This window comes from Mustelus asterias, chromosome 2, assembly GCF_964213995.1.
Source record: "Mustelus asterias chromosome 2, sMusAst1.hap1.1, whole genome shotgun sequence".
In the NCBI taxonomy this organism is placed as follows: Eukaryota; Metazoa; Chordata; class Chondrichthyes; order Carcharhiniformes; family Triakidae; genus Mustelus; species Mustelus asterias.
In genome coordinates, this window is record NC_135802.1 from 61,539,366 (window position 1) to 61,560,089 (window position 20,724).

Consider the following 20,724-nt stretch of genomic DNA (forward strand, 5'->3'; position numbering starts at 1 on the left):
GAGACCGGCGCTCGATCGTCCGAGCTCACTAAACATATGCAAATGAAGATTTCAATAGATTCGTCCGCTTGCCTTTATGGCCTCGCTGGGAGAGCTTCTCTCCGGCGTGGAAAACACCTGCGCTCCATGAACAGGGAATAGTCATGTTGGCATCACCGGTAGAATCGGAGGCCTTTGAGGCCCTCCGGGGAGGCCGAGGACAAGGGGGTGTGGTCCTTGGGCAATGCCAGCCTGGCACCTTGGCAGTACCTATCAGGCACCTTGGCACTGCCCAGTGGGCAGTGCTGGGGCGGAGCCTATGGGGCAGGGCCAAGGGTGGCAGGGCCTATGGAGGTACGGGGGGTGTGGTCTGAAGGAGTGGTATGCCTGAACGGCATGGGGGTTGGGGCCTGAAGGGGGTGGGGTCTGGAGGGGCAGGGGTGTGGTCAGGCCAGGGGAGGGAGGGGGCTGCTGCGCACTCTGCATCAGATCGGTTCGAGAGTGGGCCCCACTGAGCACTCTGCAGTTGTGATTGGTGGAGAGGTGGCCGACTGCTGCTCTGCAGGCGGTTGGTCGGGGGGAGGGAGAGGGTGGCATGATCAGTCTGGGTGGCAGGGGACGGCGGGAGCTACATTTCTGGGCAGTGTGGGCCTTGCAGTTGTGGGAGTGGCTGTGTTGAGGCTGGCTCCAACTGCAGAGGTTTCTCACTCTCTCTCTCTGTCAAGCCTCTGCTGTTGGAATTGCACATGTGCAGACACAGAGGTCTGAACATGCGCAATAGTGCCCTCTGCTGTTGGAATTGCTTGTAGTAGCTAGAAACAGTCTAGCCCATTTTTTCATGCCCTGTGCGTACAAAATTGGGCGTAAAAATTCGCCAAAATAACGGATCTGCAACTCTCCCATTTTCACACTAGCTGGACACTTAGAATTTTTCTCATAAAATTCCGCCCACATAATTAATTCAACAGTTCAACAAACTCAAACTAATCGTTATTGGGCACAGGTATGATTTTTTTTACAACATGTGTTTATGCTTTTAACATAGTAAAATGTCCCAGGGCAGGAAGGTTATCAATTAAAAAAAATTAACACTGTGCCAAATTCGGAGATAGTAGGTCAGATAACCAAATGCTTGGTTAATGACATAAAAGCAGAAAATACTGGAAAATCTCAGCAGGTCTGGCAGCATCTGTGGAGAGAAAGAGAGTTAAAAGTTTGAGTCTGTATGACTTCTTCAGAACGGTAGAGGGCAATGACATAGTTTTAAGGTGTGTCTCAAAGGAGGAAAAACAGAAGAGAGGCAGAGAGGTTTAAAGAGAGAATCCAGAGCTTAGCGGCATGGCTGCCAATGGTGGAGTGATTAAAATCAGGGAAACTGAAGAGTCCAGGGTTGGAGGAGTGCGGATATCTCAGAGTGCTGTGTCGCTGGTGGAGATTATAGAAATAGAGAGGGTATGAAATGACGGAGGGATCTGAAAATTAATGATGAGAATTTTAAACTTGAGGTATTACTTGAAGCCATTGTTTTTCAGTAAGCACAGTTTAGTTTATCTAATGTGTTCTGCATTGTCATCAGTATGTGAAATAGTTGGAAAGGCACTTTGGGGCAGAATTAGAAGCTTTACTTTTGTCTTTCCCGTGCTGCACCTGAACTTGGAACAGTGGTGTTAAGTTATTGCTCGGTAGTTACAATCCAGAAACAGGCCATTTAATCCAGCAGAACTATGTTTGTTCTATTCCTTCACATTCAAATCAGACCTCTTAATATGCACTAACAACCATTAAGTTTAAAGTTTATTTATTAGCATCACAAGCAGGCTTACATTAACACTGCAATTAAGTTACTGTGAAAATCCCCTAGTCACCACACTCCAGCACCTGTTCGGGTACACTGAGGGAGAATTTAGCATGGCCGATGCACCTAACCAGCACGTCCTTCGGAGTGTGGAAGGAAACCGGAGCACCCGGAGGAAACCCACACAGACATAGGGAGAATGTGCAAACTCCACACAGACAGTGACCCAAGCCGGGAATTGAACCTGGGTCCTGGTGCTGTGAGGCAGCAGTGCTAACCACTGTGCCACCGTGAAGGGTGAAGGAGACTTGGTGAAGTAAGAGTATTGGTAGCAGCATTTTAAACCTCAGGTTTGTGAAGGGTAGAAGAGTGGCAGACTGCTGTCCAAGATTGTGTGGGAATAATCAGGTCTTGAGGTAACAAAGATAATGTTCCAAAGCCATAAATAGGTGGTTTTAACGATGGTATAGATATGTGGCGGAAGTCCATCTCCCAAATATAATACTGAGGTTGTGAACAGTCTGTTTCAGTCTCAGACAGTTGTCAGCGAGTGGGATGGAGTCAATAGCTTAGGGAATGGAATTTGTGGCAGAGACAAAGACACGTCCTAATATTTAGTTTAGAAACATAGAAACCCTACAGTACAGAAAGAGGCCATTCGGCCCATCAAGTCTGCACCGACCACAATCCCACCCAGGCCCTACATATTTACCCACTAATCCCTCTAACCTACGCATTTCAGGACACTAAGGGCAATTTTTAGCACGGCCAATCAACCTAACCCGCACATTTTTGGACTGTGGGAGGAAACCGGAGCACCCGGAGGAAACCCACGCAAACACGAGGAGAATGTGCAAACTCCACACAGACAGTGACCCAAGCCGGGAATTGAACGCAGGTCCCTATGTTTCATGTTTCTAAGCCCTGCCCCCTGACATCCTGGCAGTGCCAAGATGTCTGGTGGGCTATGCTAGGCTGCCAAGCCGACACTACCCAAGGGGCACGCCCATCCTTGTCCACAGCCTCCCAGAGGCCTCAATGGCCTCTGGTTCTACCAGCCAGTCCATTCTGAGTGCTCCCCATTCATGGTGACCAGGTGTTTTCTTTGCTGGTAAGGACCTCTCCCAGAGAGGCCACAAAGGCAAGTGAGCCCGGACAATTACATCCTGAACTCATTAAATCCATGTAAATTTCCATTTAAATATATTTAAATAAATCATTCAGTTTCTTGCGGAAATGGACGAGAGGCTGATCGCGCCGAGTATCCAGTGCCGGTAAGATCGCGAGAAATTGGGCGTGATCCTGATTTCTCGGCTCTCGCGCGATTTTAGCGACTCGTTCCGCCCATCAATGGATGGGGCGAGCAGGTACATCGCGGCCTTAGAGTCTGAATTGAGTTTTCTAAAACTAGATACAACAGGGTTACTAATGGATAGGTTACTAATGCACGTGTAGATATGTGAAATAGACGTAAAATAGGCAATTTCCTGCCCCTGTGCGCAAGCTGGGGAGTGGCTCTCTAATGAACTACATCACAGGAAGTTATGGCACATCATCCATAATTTTCTATCGATTTTAATCAGAGGAAATGGAATCACCCTCGTTTGTTTTCAATCGAGCGAGAAATCAGTTGGATAAATTATGAGAATGTCAGAAATGACAGGCCAAGTAGTCATTTCGATGTAGAATGCAAAAATAAATCAACAATTCCACTCAGGCAAGGAACTGTCGAGATTTATTACTATATTTGTTTTCTTCAAAATAATAGACTAAATATTAAGTGCTGATAATGGCTCAGATTTTGCAGTAAAATTATTAAAGTGTAAATTGGATAACTTCCAGGGATCAAACAAATAGTTAACCGCGAAAATCAGGAAGTTGTTTGAATTGCTCTGTTCTTCCAGAGCCTTTGCTGTTTCAGTCTCTCATTGAGGGACTCGGAGATTAAACATATGGAACAGTAAGAAGTTAATATATTTGTGTGACAGATACAAACTAAACTTGCCAGAAAGGACAGAGCTTGTCCATTTCAGTATATGTAATATTTTAATAGTGTGATCAGTTTTATTTCCTTTCAAACAGCGTCTCCGGCCCTGTGTGGAGTCTCATTACTTCAGATTTTAATTTGTTGGAAATCTAAAAATTGTAACTTTCTAAAATGTTTATCTGTCTCTTATTTCTCTCTTAATTCCATCTTTCTTTCCTCTCTTCATTTTACTTGGTAGGAGGTCTTGTGCTGCAGTGGTAGCATCTCTACCACTGGACCAGAAGCTCCAGGTTCGAGTCCAATGCCATGACTTACTGGCCACAAAAGGAGAGTTCAACGCAATTCATTGCGCTAATAATCAGCTCAGAAATCCTTCCAGCACTTCCACCCACTATTCCCAAAAGGGTATAAAAAAGCAGTCTGGATGTGAAGAGATGCTAACAATAATGTTTCACTTGGTATACATGTTTTGGCATTGAATTGACTTTCCTAACTTCCATCCATTGGTTTAGTCTTTGTGTGCCTCAGTAGGGACTCCTTAATCTGTTTGGTTAAGCGGATACACTGTAGCTTGTTTCATTCACAGAGTTCCCATATCCTCTGCAGAAGCAATGTGCTACAATGGAGCTTTAATCACTGCAAAAGCCCCTAGAAAGACTTTACGTGATCATATCTTGGTCAATATCATCAGGAGTGCTGATTTAAAGGAATTACTAAAGGATAATTGTTAGGGAGCTAACTTCCCATTAGTAATAACACAGGCTGATACCATAGAGCATGAATGAACACCAACTGTGTATCTTAAATAAGAACATAAGAACTAGGAACAGGAGTAGGCCATCTGGCCCCTCGAGCCTGCTCCGCTATTCAATAAGATCATGGCTGATCTTTTCGTGGACTCAGCTCCGCTTACCCGCCCGCTCACCATAACCCTCAACTCCTTTACTGTTCAAAAATTGATCTATCCTTGCCTTAAAAACATTCAATGAGGTAGCCTCAACTGCTTCACTGGGCAGGGAATTCCACAGGTTCACAACCCTTTGTGTGAAGAAGTTCCTCCTCAACTCAGTCCTAAATCTGCTCCCCCTTATTTTGAGGCCATGCCCCCTAGTTTGGCTCCAATAGTTGGGAAAAATGGCAAATGGAGTTTAAGCCTGATAAATGTGAGGTGATTCATTTTGGTAGGACTAATTTAAATGTGGATTACAGGGTCAAAGGTAGGGTTCTGAAAACTGTGGAGGAACAGAGAGATCTTGGGGTTCATATCCACAGATCTCTAAAGGTTGCCACTCAAGTGGACAGAGCTGTGAAGAAGGCCTATAGTGTGTTAGCTTTTATTAACAGGGGGTTGGAGTTTAAGAGCCGTGGGGTTATGCTGCAACTGTACAGTACCTTGGTGAGACCACATTTGGAATATTGTGTGCAGTTCTGGTCACCTCACTATAAGAAGGATGTGGAAGCGCTGGAAAGAGTGCAGAGGAGATTTACCAGGATGCTGCCTGGTTTGGAGGGTAGGTCTTATGAGGAAAGGTTGAGGGAGTTAGGGCTGTTCTCTCTGGAGTGGAGGAGGCTGAGGGGAGACTTAATAGAGGTTTATAAAATGATGAAGGGGATAGATAGAGTGAACGTTCAAAGACTATTTCCTCGGGTGGATGGAGCTATTACAAGGGGGCATAACTATAGGGTTCGTGGTGGGAGATACAGGAAGGATATCAGAGGTAGGTTCTTTACGCAGAGAGTGGTTGGGGTGTGGAATGGACTGCCTGCAGTGATAGTGGAGTCAGACACTTTAGGAACATTTAAGCGGTTATTGGGTAGGCACATGGAGCACACCAGGATGATAGGGAGTGGGATAGCTTGATCTTGGTTTCAGATAAAGCTCGGCACAACATCGTGGGCCGAAGGGCCTGTTCTGTGCTGTACTGTTCTATGTTCTATGTTCTATGTAGTTCTAGTTTCACCCACCTTTGGAAACAACTTCCCTGCTTCTATCTTATCTATTCCCTTCATAACCTTATATGTTTCTATAAGATCTCCCCTCATTCTTCTGAATTCCAATGAGTATAGCCCCAGTCTACTCATTGTCTCCTCATAAGCTAACCCTCTCAACTCCAGAATCAACCTAGTGAATCTCCTCTGCACCCCCTCCAATGCCAGTATATCCTTTCTCCAGTAAGGAGACCAAAACTGTACACAGTACTCCAGGTGTGGCCTCACCAGCACCTTATACAGCTGCAACATAACCTCGCTGTTTTTAAACTCCATCCCTCTAGCAATGAAGGACAAAATTCCATTTGCCTTCTTAATTACCTGCTGCACCTGCAAACCAACTCCTTGTGATTCTTGCACAAGGACACCCAGGTCCCTCTGCACAGCAACATGCTGCAATTTTTTACCATTTAAATAATAGTCCATTTTGCTGTCATTCCTACCAAAATGGATGACCTCACATGTACCAACATTGTACTCCATCTGCCAGACCCTTGCCCACTCACTAAGACTATCTTTGCAGACTTTCAGCATCCTCTGCACACTTTGCTCTGCCACTCATCTTAGTGTCATCTGCAAATTTGGACACACTACACTTGGTCCACAAATCCAAATCATCTATGTAAATCGTAAACAATTGCGGTCCCAACACTGATCCCTGAGGCACACAACTAGTCACTGATTGCCAACCAGAAAAGCACCCATTTACCCCCACTCTTTGCTTTCTGTTAGTTAACCAATCCTCTATCCATGCTAATACATTACCCATAACACCATGCACCTTTATCTTATACAGCAGCCTTTGGTGCGGCACCTTGTCAAATGCTTTCTGGAAATCCAGATACACCACATCCACAAGTTCCCCATTGTCCACTGCGCATGTAATGTTCTCAAAGAATTCCACCAAATTAGTCAAACATGACCTGCCCTTCATGAACCCATGCTGCGTCTTACCAATGGGATAGTTTATATCCAGATGTCTCGCTGTTTCTTCCCTGATGATAGATTCAAGCATTTTCCCTACTACAGAAGCTAAGCTAACCGGCCTATAGTTACCCGCCTTTTGTCTACCTCCTTTTTTAAGCAGTGGCGTCACATTTGCTGTTTTCCAATCTGCGGGAACCACCCCAGAATCCAGCGAATTTTGGTAAATTACCACTGGTGCATTTGCTATTTCCCCCGCCATCTCTTTTAGTACCCTGGGATGCATTCCATCAGGGCCAGGAGACTTGTCTACCTTTAGCCCCATTAGCTTGCCCAACACTACCTCTTTCATGATTATGATAGCTTCTAGGTCTTCACCTGCCATAGCCTTCTTGTCATCAATTTTTGGCATGTTATTTGTGTCTTCCACTGTAAAGACCGACACAAAATACCTGTTCAATGCCTCAGCCATTTTCTCATTTCCAGTTATTACATCCCACTTCTCATCCTCTAAAGGACCAATGTTTACTTTAGCCACTCTTTTTCATTTTATATATTTGTAGAAACTTTTGCGATCTGTTTTTATATTCTGAGTTAGTTTACTCTCATAATCCATCTTACTTTTCTTTATAGCTTGTTTCGTGGCTTTCTGTTGACCTTTAAAGATTTCCCAATCCTCTAGTTTCCCACTAACCATTGCCACTTTGTATGCATTTTCTTTCAATTTGATATCCTCCTTTATTTCCTTAGATATCCATGGCAACAGTCCTTCCTTATCACTGGTATATAGTTTTGCTGAGCACCGTGAAAGATCGCTTTGAAAGTCCTCCACTGTTCCTCAATTGTCCCACCATAAAGTTTTTGCTCCCAGACTACCTTAGCCAAAGCCTCCCTCATCCCTTTGTAGTCTCCTTTGTTTAAGCACAAGACACTGGTATTGGATTTTACCTTCTCACGCTCCATCTGTATTTTATATTCAACCATACTGTGATCGCTTCTTCCGAGAGGATCCCTAACTGTAAGATCATTAATTATTCCTGTCTCATTACACAGGACCACATCTAGGATAGCTTGCTCACTCGTAGGTTCCATTGCATACTATTCAAGGAAGCAATCGCAGATACATTCTATGAACTCCTCCTCAAGGCTGCCTTGACTGACCTGGTTTGACCAATTGATATGTAGATTAAAAACCCCCATGATGATTGCTGTACCATTTTTACATGCATCAGTTATTTCTTTGTTTATTTCTAGCCCCATAAGACCATAAGACATAGGAGCGGAAGTAAGGCCATTCGGCCCATCGAGTCCACTCCACCATTCAATCATGGTTGATTTCAACTCCATTTACCCGCTCTCTCCCCATAGCCCTTAATTCCTCGAGAAATCAAGAATTTATCAATTTCTGTCTTGAAGACGCTCAACGTCTCGGCCTCCACAGCCCTCTGTGGCAATGAATTCCACAGACCCACCACTCTCTGGCTGAAGAAATTTCTCCTCATCTCTGTTCTAAAGTGACTCCCTTTTATTCTAAGGCTGTGCCCCCGCGTCCTAGTCTCCCCTGTTAATGGAAACAACTTCCCTACGTCCATCCTATCTAAGCCGTTCATTATCTTGTAAGTTTCTATCAGATCTCCCCTCAACCTCCTAAACTCCAATGAATATAATCCCACGATCCTCAGACGTTCATCGTATGTCAGGCCTACCATTCCTGGGATCATCCGTGTGAATCTCCGCTGGACCCGCTCCAGTGCCAGTATGTCCTTCCTGAGGTGTGGGGCCCAAAATTGCTCACAGTACTCCAAATGGGGCCTAACCAGTGCTTTATAAAGCCTCAGAAGTACATCCCTGCTTTTGTATTCCAAGCCTCTTGAGATAAATGACAACATTACATTTGCTTTCTTAATTACGGACTCAACCTGCAAGTTTACCTTTAGAGAATCCTGGACTAGGACTCCCAAGTCCCTTTGCACTTTAGCATTATGAATTTTGTCACCGTTTAGAAAATAGTCCATGCCTCTATTCTTTTTTCCAAAGTGTACGACCTCGCACTTGCCCACGTTGAATTTCATCAGCCACTTCTTGGACCACTCTCCTAAACTGTCTAAATCTTTCTGCAGCCTCCCCACCTCCTCAATACTACCTGCCCCTCCACCTATCTTTGTATCATCGGCAAACTTGGCCAGAATGCTCCCAGTCCCGTCATCTAGATCGTTAATATATAAAGAGAACAGCTGTGGCCCCAACACTGAACCCTGCGGGACACCACTTGTCACCGGTTGCCATTCTGAGAAAGAACCTTTTATCCCAACTCTCTGCCTTCTGTCTGACAGCCAATCGTCAATCCATGTTAGTACCTTGCCTCGAATACCATGGGCCCTTATTTTACTCAGCAGTCTCCCGTGAGGCACCTTGTCAAAGGCCTTTTGGAAGTCAAGATAGATAACATCCATTGGCTCTCCTTGGTCTAACCTATTTGTTATCTCTTCAAAGAACTCTAACAGGTTTGTCAGGCACGACCTCCCCTTACTAAATCCATGCTGACTTGTCTTAATCCGACCCTGCACTTCCAAGAATTTAGAAATCTCATCCTTAACGATGGATTCTAGAATTTTGCCAACAACTGAGGTTAGGCTAATTGGCCTATAATTTTCCATCTTTTTTCTTGTTCCCTTCTTGAACAGTGGGGTTACAACAGCGATTTTCCAATCCTCTGGGACTTTCCCTGACTCCAGTGACTTTTGAAAGATCATAACTAACGCCTCCACTATTTCTTCAGCTATCTCCTTTAGAACTCTAGGATGTAGCCCATCTGGGCCCGGAGATTTATCAATTTTCAGACCTTTTAGTTTCTCTAGCACTTTCTCCTTTGTGATGGCAACCATATTCAACTCTGCCCCCTGACTTTCCTGAATTGTTGGGATATTACTCATGTCTTCTACTGTGAAGACTGACGCAAAGTACTTATTAAGTTCCTCAGCTATTTCCTTGTCTCCCATCACTAGATTACCAGCGTCATTTTGGAGCGGCCCAATGTCTACTTTTGCCTCCCGTTTGTTTTTAATGTATTTAAAGAAACTTTTACTATCATTCCTAATGTTACTGGCTAGCCTACCTTCATATTTGATCCTCTCCTTCCTTATTTCTCTCTTTGTTATCCTCTGTTTGTTTTTATAGCCTTCCCAATCTTCTGACTTCCCACTACTCTTTGCCACATTATAGGCTCTCTCTTTTGCCTTGATGCATTCCCTGACTTCCTTTGTCAGCCATGGCTGCCTAATCCCCCCTCTGATAACCTTTCTTTTGTTTGGGATGAACCTCTGCACTGTGTCCTCAATTACTCCCAGAAACTCCTGCCATTGCTGTTCTACTGTCTTTCCCATTAGGCTCTGCTTCCAGTCGATTTTTGTCAGTTCCTCCCTCATGCGCCTGTAATTACCTTTATTTAACTGTAGAACCTTCACATCTGATTCTGCCTTCCTTCTTTCAAATTGCAGACTGAATTCTACCATATTATGATCACTGCTTCCTAAGTGTTCCCTTACTTTAAGATCTTTTATCACGTCTGGCTCATTACATAACACTAAGTCCAGAATAGCCTGTTCCCTCGTGGGCTCCATCACAAGCTGTTCCAAAAAGCCATCCTGTAAACATTCAATGAATTCCCTTTCTTTGGGTCCACTGGCAACATTATTTACCCAGTCCACCTGCATATTGAAATCCCCCATGATCACTGTGACCTTGCCTTTCTGACATGCCCTTTCTATTTCGTGGTGCATTTTGTGCCCCTGGTCCTGACCACTGTCAGGAGGCCTGTACATAACTCCCATTATGGTTTTTTTGCCTTTGTGGTTCCTCAACTCTACCCACACAGACTCCACATCGTCTGACCCTATGTCGTTTAGTGCTATTGATTTAATTTCATTTCTAATTAACAAGGCAACCCCGCCCCCTCTACCCACCCCTCTGTCTTTTCGATAGGTTGTGAATCCCTGGATGTTTAACTGCCAGTCCTGAACCCCCTGCAACCACGTCTCTGTGATGCCTACCACATCATACCTGCCAGTCACAATCTGGGCCACAAGCTCATCTATCTTGTTCCGGACACTGCGGGCATTTAAATATAGCACCTTTAATTCCCTATTGACCGTCCCTTTTTGTTTTCGTAGTGTGGTGGACCTTGGTCTACTGAGCCTTTCCAGACACTGTGTCATATTTTGTGAGATGGGGACTATCGTAACCTCTCCTGAGTGCTGTCTTTTCGTGATTTTTTGTAATCCTAAGCAGCTACGCTTCCCACTGATTCCTTCACCTCTTGGTTCCCTGACTTTCCCTTCCCCCCCAATCTCTAGTTTAAAGTCCTATTGACCACCCCATTTACTCTCTTCGCCAGAACACTGATCCCAGCTCGGTCCAGGTGGAGACCATCCCAACGGTATAGGTCCCCCCTGCCCCAAAACTGATGCCAGTGTCCCATGAAAAAGAACCCTTCTTTCCCACACCACTCTTTCAGCCACGTGTTAACTTCCCTTATTCTTGCCTCCCTATGCCAATTTGCACGTGGCTCGGGCAGTAATCCGGAGATTATGACCCTTGAGGACCTGTTTTTTAATTTGAATCCTAGCTCTTTATAATCTCTAAACAGGTCCTCTTTCCTAGACTTGCCTATGTTGTTGGTACCAACATGGACCACAACAACTGGATCCTCCCCCTCCCTCTCCAGTATCCTTTCAAGCCGGTCAGAGATGTCCCGCACCCTAGCACCGGGCAGGCAACATACCATGCGGGACACTCTATCCTGCTCACAAAGGATCCTATCTATCCCCCTGATAATAGAATCCCCTACAACTACAACTTGCCTATTTACTTCCTCCCCTTGAATGGCCTGCTGAACCATGGTGCCTTGGTCAGCTGACTCATCCTTCCTGCAGCCCTGTTTGCCATCCACACAGGGAGCAAGTGCCTCGTACCTGTTGGACAGGGTCAAGGGCTGAGGCTCCTGAGTTCCTGACTGCTGGTTCCCTTTACCTGCCTGACTTGCAGTCACACCCTGCTGTCCCTGGCCACTGGCAGGATTTAAACTATTTACTCTGACAGGTGTGACTGCCTCCTGAAACACAGTGTCCAGGTAAGTCTCCCCCTCCCGGATGTGCCTCAGTGTTTGAAGCTCAGACTCCAGCTCATCAACTCTGAGCCGGAGTTTTTCAAGCAGCCAACACTTACTGCAGATGTGGTCGCTGTTGCTCGCAATGGGATCTGCCAGCTCCCACATCAAGCAGCTCAAGCACATCACCTGACCAGCCATCTCTAATTAATTAATTAGTTTAATTTAAGTTTATGAGTTTAGCTGTGTTTTTTTTAAATTTGGGGCAGATTTGCTATCAACCAATCAGATCACAGCTTCCCTCTGACGTCACTTTTGAAGAAAGAAAAAGTGGAAAACAGGAAGTTACCGTTAGGTTTTTATACTCACCCAGAGACTGCTCCTCCTCCTCCGAACTGCTCCCGAAACTAGGCCCCGATCCCCGGGTTAAAGTGAGTTTTTATACTCACCCAGATGTTATTATTTGGTGGCCTATAGACTACGCCTATCAGTGACATTTTCTCCTTACTATTTCTAATTTCCACCCAAATGGATTCAACCTTTTTTTGTCTTATTTCAGCTCCATCATACTTCTCGATTCATCTTTATTATGAGCATGCATTGTTTAAAACTTAAAGTGAAAAACTAAAGAATATGGATGCTGTTCAACAGCTTGGAAATGGTTTAAATATTTACCAGCTCTTTAAGTATTAAAGCTCTTTGAGAAAGAAAGGGCTTTGTTTCAGGGGAAAAGTCTAAAGCTCATTCTCTTTGCGAAGTGACACGTGGCCTTCATTGCAAGGTCCTGCGGTTGATCTAAGCTTGAGTCTCTGGAGATGAAAGAAAATGAGGAGCAAAGCATTATTTACCCCCCTGAAAGTGGGTGGAAATGACTTGGACTCAATTCTTGAAAATCCTGTGCTTTAGGGATTGTCAGTTCTCACTGCCTTTCCCTTCTGAAGATTCCAGCTTAACGCCAGCCTCAGGGACTGATGATCAAAAGGCTCCTTGGTCGAGATGACCGGAATTTCAACTGTGTAAGTGTGAAATCAGTGAAGACAAAAAAATACTTGGACTAAGAGAGGAAGTAAAAACTCTCTCACTCACTTTATTTAGAGTAAATATGGGATTACTTTCTTCCAGTTCCTATCATTGCCTCAACAATCTCCTCCCATTCTACAAAGTAGACATAATCCAGTCTTTTGACTTTTGACTTAATGTTTTGAAGTTTGAAACATGAATCACACATGCATACTGTTGTACCAGAAGCTGCCTTTTTGCAACATATCCAGAGGCTGTCTCTTTGAAACATAGGAACGAGAACTTACTGTTGAAAGTGAGCTGAACAGATCAGTAATGGGTCAATTTCTATCCTTCACTGGTAAATATTTTACAAACACTTGAGTGTTCAACAGATGAAATTTGTATTCCAGATATCATTAATGACACTATAGGGTAAATTCATGAATCCCAGCAGGGAATTACATTGAGAAGAATCAGAGCATAAATTCTACACTTTGTACCTCTATCTCCACAAGCAGTATTCCCTTCAGACATGTGGTGAATTTCCCCCCATTTGGAAGGTTAATGTTTATTATATTACAGTTTGTTATCTGGGTGTTATGTGCTAAAGTATAACTTCTGAATTAGTTTGCAGCCTGAATTCTAGGAGAGGAGGGAGTGCTTTTCTCAGATTGTTTGACTCTAACACTATATGAAATATTACTCCAGTGTGATGTCAAGCTTAATGTAAAGAGTGGTCCTCGGTATCGATGAGCATCCTAAACATGTTTCGCGTGTAATTCTGTGAACTCTGAAAATCCCTCCCTATAACTTTCTGATTTCTCTTCCCCTTTGAAATGCTCCTCTGGCTCTTTGATCAACCTTGTGGTCACTTGCCCTAATATCTTGTTATGCGATTTGGTATCAAATTATATTTGCAAACATTGCTGTTAGCACCTTGGGATGTTTTACTATGTTTAATGCACAGTTGTTGTTGAGTATCTAAACACTCACGTCATCACTCACGCAATATTTTAAAATTACCGTCCAGACTGTGGGAGTTTAATTTTTTTCTTAGAGTGTCACTGGCAAGGCCAACATTTGACCCCATCCTTAATTGGTCTTGAGAAGGTGATTGTGAGCTGCCTTCTTGAAATGCTACAGTTCATCTGGTAGGTGTAGCCACACCCACAGTGCTGTTAGGAAGAAGGTTCCAGGATTTTGACCTAGCAGTTGTGAAGGAATGACATTATGGTTCCAAGTCAGGATAGTGTGTGACTTAGAACCATAGAAGAACCATAGAAAATTACAGCTCAGAAACAGGCCTTTTGGCCCTTCTTGTATGTGCCGAACCATTTTTTGCCTAGTCCCACTGACCTGCACTTGGACCATATCCCTCCACACCCCTCTCATCCATGAACCCGTCCAAGTTTTTCTTAAATGTTAAAATAGAAGGAGGGGAACTTGCAGGTCATGTAGTTCTCAGGCATCTGATGCCCTTGTCCTTCAAGATGTAGACACAAGGAGTTTCAAAGGTGCTGCCGGAGAAGCCTTGGTGAGTCGCTGCAGTGCACCTTGTTTGTAGTGCACACTTCTACCACTATGCCCTGGTGGTGGAGGGAGTGAATGTTTCAGGTGGCGGATGGTGAATGATGCCATTCAAAGCAGCTGCTTTGTCCTGGATGGTATCCAACTTCTTAAATGTTATTGGTATCACACTCATCCAGGCAAGTGGAAACTCTTGTGTCGTGTAGATGGTAGCCTGGCTTTAGGGCTAAATGGGCCATTTGATGCAGAATTCTCAGTCTCAGACCTACTCTTGTAGCTACAGTATTTATATGACTAGTCCAGTTCAGTACTAACCCCCAGTGTCTTGATCATGGAGTATTCTGCAATGGTAATGCAATTGAATGTCATGGGGAGATCCACTCAACACATGTGGTTGCAGATGCTTCAGCCTTGTCTTTTGCACTGATATGCTAGGCTCCTCCCTCACTGAGGATGGGTCATTTAGCCAGTCTCATTCTCCTGTCAGTCACTTAATTTCCCCCCTCTCTCTCTCCCACCCCCATTCATGACTGGTGAACAATCAGGACTGCAGAGCTTTGTTGGTTATTGCATCTCTTGGCTGTGTCCATGAATTGCTGCTGTTTGGCATGCATGTAACTGTGTGTTGTAAAGAGGATATTGCCTGTCTGAAACCATCAGGTACAATTGAAAAGCATTCTAACACAGCATGCGATAAAATGGTAGTAACTGCTTCTATACAGTGAATTGCCAGAATGAACCAAAGCCAGTTTGGAAGAGAAGGTGAAGAACTTTCTAGAAGAGAGAGAGAGGGGAATTAGAGAGAAAGTAAATCTGCACTGATCTTGCGCACCCCTTAATAATTCAATCAAAAGTGGTAAGAGCAGAGTTCTGGGAGCATGTCTCCAGCCTGCCCACACCATGTCAGGGGCAAGAGAAATCACTTACACAATGACTGGAGAGATATATTGCTGTGATGGTTACTGTTTCAGGTCACCAGTGTTCTCTATGATTTACAACATTGGAAAGGTTGCCGTGACAACAGTTTAATTTGTCCCGAGCAGTTACTGCAACAACATTATTTCTTGTCTCATTCCATGATATAACACATCATTCAGTGAGGCATTGAGCATTTCATTCTCATTCTGATTTGATAACAGGTATCAGAATATCCAGCGGACAATTGCGACAGACAGGTCTGAAGATGAGGTCACTCCAGAGATCTCACAACCGAACACAGGTTTGTAAAGTTATCAAATATATATTTTGTAAAAGCAAAGCTAGCTTTAGAAAACCTTGGCACTACTCCAAGCATAACATCCAGATATTCTGTTCCCTCCGACATGATTATTACAGTTAAAATGTCCTGGGAATGTCAGCTGGATTCTCACAAGATCCTTTGTTTGCGGCTGTTATGATCTTTCATTTGATCATTTGACGTGATTAACAGAACTTTGGTCCCAAACCTTTGTTCTATAAAAAATAAGCCATGATCATGTGAAGAATTCAATAAAACCAGGTTAATTACCCAAAGCCGGTGATAGGTCAGAAAGAAAAATAGTACAACCGTAGGCTTGGAAACTGAAAATGGACTAAAAGATCAAAGAAATCGCAGGGGAAATGCGAGCTGCTTGTTTCTGTTAGTACCTCGTGTGGGGTAGTGCACATACTGACAGGCATGAAGCTGCAGCAGTTGGAATCAATCACTTGCATCCTACAGTCACCGCAGATGCTTCAGAGCCATTTTACATCCTGTAACATATGTCCGGATGATTAATGTGTTTCAATCTTGATTGGTACAAGTGTTAGATACAAAGAGCAGAGAATTCATCCGCAGAAATGTTAAATATTAAAGGGTTGATGCATATTCACAAGGGGATTAGGTCTCCAAACATCAGATTATGTTGGCATCTGTTGTAGCAAGTGCTTGACCCACGAAAGGTTTTATCTGGTACAGTGTGTACCATTTTCAGTATGTTTATATTTTTGATTTTTTTGCACATGAGCAATCTGCTTGGAAAGACGCCATTGTAGTTTTTTTATTCATTCAGGCGATGTGGACATTGCTGGCAAGGCCAGTATTTAGAGCTCATCCTTAATTGCCCTGGGAAAAAAAAGTGTTGATCTGCCTTCTTGAAATGCTACAGTCCATATGTAGGATCTCCCACAGTGATGTCAGAGAGAGAGTTGCAAAATTTTGACCCAGTGACGATGAAGGAATGGTGATACATTTCCAAGACAAGATGGTGTGTAACTTGCTGCCCTTGTTCTTCTAGGTGGTAAAGGTCACAGGGTGTGGAAAGTGCTGTCGAAAAGGTCTCAGCGACTTGCTGTGGTGCACCTTGTAGATGGTACACCCCACTGGCCCTGTGTGCTGGAGGTAAAGGGTGGTGGATAGAATCCCAATCAAGTGAGCTGCTTTGCCCTGGATGGTGTTCAGCTCTCTTGTGCATTGTTAAAGTTGCATTCAACCAGGCATGAGACACTGCACTCTTTGATTTATGTCTTGTAGATAGTGGACAGGCTTTGAAGAGCCAGAAAGTGAGTCACTTGCCTCAGAATCCCTATCTCTGACCCACTCCTGTAACCACCGTATTTATGTGGCTGGTCACATAAAGTTTCTGGTAACCCCCAGGATGTTGATGCTGCAGGATGTGATGATGGTAATACCAATTAATGTCAGTGGAGCTGATAAGACACTGTGTTGGGGATGGTCATTTTGTAGAACATGCGTGGTGTGAGTGTTGCTTGCCTCTTTCCAGCCCAAACCTGGATGTTGTCCAATTCAGGCCTTGCTGCATTTGGACATGGACTGCTTCATTATGAAATTATCTGAGGAATTGCGAGTGGAATTGAGCAATGTGAAATAATCAGCAAACAGCACTTCTGATCCTTGTGGGGTTCCTTTTAGGAATTGCATCTTCCTTACAGTAATGAAGTCACTGATGTGTTGGAAGGTTGAGCTCAGGGCAAGCGCTGTTCAGATGAATGAGCAATGGTGGATTTCTCACGAACTAAGCTTGGACGTACAAAATCTGGCAATCACAGGACCGAGGCCATGCTGGAGTGTGGATTTTCACGGACAAGAAATCAGATTGCTGACCTAGGCCAAACTCAATGAATAAGGAAATGATATGGGTGCAACAACAACACTAACAGTGCACAGGCAGAGGTCAGGCAGTTTGGGCTGGGTCAAATGGGGATCAAGAACCGTTCAGGTTGACTTAGGAGTAAGACCAACGCGCCCTATCGAAAATGTCCAGTTTTTGAACAATTCCTGTTTTCAGCAGGCAGAATGTTCAACCTGCAAATGCAAATTGTTGACCAATTTGAAGTTCATGCAACCAGAATGACGTGTACAAATTGAGAGAAAATAATAACTAATCACACCAAGTCTTCTTCAGTTCCCCGTCGTTGTTGTATGAGAAAGTTGTCTTTGCACCTAAGGAAAGCTTTAACCCTTTGGCTGCTCTAGAACCTTCCCATCCATGACCTACACATAAAGTGGGGTGAACTTGCACACACCCAATACCTTCAAATAAAATGTAGTCCCATTTTATTATTGCAAAGCCCTCTTGTCTTCAAAATGAACACATTCCTCAGTGATGTTGTACCTGAGGAATAATATCTGACCTCCTCCTTTTACCAGAACTGAGGCGAGAAGGCTCCTTGTCCCCAGTGAGTTCGCAGAAAGTTAACATGTTATTGCAGTCTCCAACTGTCAAATTCATCACAAATCCTGAGTTCTTCACTGTGCTGCATTCGAACAATGTAAGTACCCTTTTAAATCCCTGAAATTGTTGTACTCCCTGGTGACTTAAAAGTTAGAAAAGTAGTATGTAGCTACATATAATAGTATTGCGTTGTTTGGCATTGCTGCGTTCATAATTTTCCTACGATTTCTGCCTTATTCTCTTGGACTCTTCTATGGTTTTCGTTCCTGTATGATCTAAAATCACTGTGTTGTCCATTTACATCCATATTCTCCCCATTTTATATTCATTATGTTTTATATTTCGTATTCTGCCACTTACATTATCTTTGTACTATTACACTGCAGTACCTTTTGCATAATGATACATTCCACATTCTACAATGTTCCCATTATTAGATGTCTTTTGAACCTGATTGTTGTCTTCTGTACACTCCTCTCTGGATTTGCATATACAAATCATTTTCATTGATAAATTCTTTGTCATCATCCTGTTAAATTATTTTAATAATAAGTGGGTGAGAGGCTGCCTATGATTATGTGTCCAGTTGGGCTGGATTTTCAATGCATGTGTGGGGTATGGGGGTGGGTGGTCAGGAATCCCAGATCATTTCTGGGTCCCAACTCTGCACAGTGTCTGCATCACTCGTGCAATGCTATTTTAGAAACATAGAAACACTGAAAATAGGAGCAGGAGTAGGCCATTCATCCCTTCGAGCCTACTCCACCATTCATTATAATCAGATCATCCAACGCAAATAGCCAGATCCTACCTTCCCCCCAAATTGTTTGATCCCTTTCACCCCAAGAGTTAAATCTAACTCCGAGTTGAAACATAAAATGATTTGCTTCATCTGCTTTCTGTGGTAGCGAAATCCACAGACGTATCGCTCTCTGGGTGAAGAAATTTCTCCTCATCTCAGTCCTAAAAGGTTTCTCACCTTACCCTTAGACTGTGACCCCTGATTCTGGACTCCCCCACCATCAGGAACATCCTTCCTGCATCTACCCTGTCTAGTCCTATTAGAATTTTATAGGTTTCTATGAGATTCCTCCCTCATTCCTCTGAACTAGAGTGCATATAATCCTAACAGATTGAATCTCTCCTCATATGTTAGTCCCACCATCCAAGGAATTAGTTTGGTAAACCTTTGCTGCACTTCTTCTATAGCAAGAACATCCTTCCTCAGATGAGGAGACCGCAATGATACACAATACTCCAGGTATGGCCTCACCAAGGTCCTGTATAATTGCAGCAAGACATCCCTGCTCCTGTATTCAAATCCTCTCGCTATGAAGACCAACATACTATTTGCCTTCTTTACCGCCTGCTGTATCTACATGTTTATCTTCAGTGACTGGTGTACAAGGACACCCAGGTCTTGTTGCACGTTGCCCTCTCCCAATTTATAGCCATTCAGATAATAATTTGCCTTCCTGCTTTTGCAACCAAAGTGGATAATCGCACATTTATCCACATTATACTATATCTGCCATGATATAGATTCCCTGAATGGGCCGGAGGTAAACCTGGTGCCCAATTAATGCACTGGGCACTGCCAGGGGGTGGGAACTGACTCTAGTGCTCAATGCGATTGCCTTGCAGATTGAAGCAGGCAAAAGAACAGAACAATCTCTCGGTGTATACAAGTTGCTACATAGTCAATGAAAAGATATTCAACACATTGTGTGTGGATGACCCTTTTTTCTTCCTGACAATTTTACTTATGCAGAATCATCAATGCTCCTTGCATTGCTCTCAACAACTGTGTGCACTAATGTGAACCAGACTGCTCACTTTTCCTGATCTGTGATTTGAAAATCACCTTCTGGCTCTCCCCAGCCTGTTAATAAGCAGTCCAAGGAGCTGAATGGGCATATACTTGGAGGGGATTGGGTTACAGGCTCTAATCGCCACCATCGTACCCCCAGCTTCACCACCAAGTCCCCATCACCCTTCTTTGAAAATAGCAGCGTGTTCAGAGGTGTTGGAAGACTGATGTGCCATCAGGGAGCACAATTTTCAAAGTGCACCCAACCTCATCCCTACGGGCAATTGGAAATTAAGTTCACAATCTCCATAAGGAAATTACTTGCAACCAGTTTCTCAGATAGTGGCTTTGTTAAGACAAATGAGATGCTGAAAGTGTCTTTCTTGTGTGGTTTCCTATTGCTTTTACTGTGACATCTAATCCAGATCTGCATGTAATGAAATTATTCTGCCTGCCTCCAGATTTCTTTTCTCTTGGAGATGGTGATAAAGTCTCCTGAAAATGTTGCCCCTACTTGAATGCGTATGTGAATGTGAAATAATTCAGAGACAATATGATAAACTATAAGCACAAAGGGTGTCAGAGGTAAATTCTGCAGAGAACAGACTGAAAAATGAAAGAGAGAAAGGAAAAAGTAGAAATAAACTATGAGAGTGAAGGGAAAACTGAAGCAGGAGAATAACCTGAAACAAAGAGGGAAGGAAAGGGGAATCACGGAAGCAATGGGAAAGAGTGGAACAGTACATGAATATTACATAATCATAACACAAAAAACCTTAAGGACACTATGTGGTAAATGCAACACAAATATACCAGGATAAAACAGGGAACATAACCTCCTTGCTATAACTATCAGGTGAATACAACCGGGTAGATGATGCCCCATTTTTTGCATCTTTTTGGCAGAGGCTCAAAGTACTCACCTCCCGCTCCAGCTCCACCACATATCTGAAA

General features: G+C 43.7%; 1 protein-coding gene across 1 annotated transcript in view; it reads left to right on the forward strand.

Moving 5' to 3' along the window:
* Positions 1-20,724, forward strand: part of LOC144480803 (E3 ubiquitin-protein ligase HECW1-like) — a 391,619-nt gene that overhangs the window by 247,263 nt on the left and 123,632 nt on the right. The window contains exons 11-12 of the mRNA XM_078200410.1: positions 15,447-15,526; positions 17,936-18,057. Of these exons, the coding sequence (XP_078056536.1) occupies positions 15,447-15,526; positions 17,936-18,057 (202 nt within the window). The remainder of the gene's footprint in view (positions 1-15,446; positions 15,527-17,935; positions 18,058-20,724) is intronic.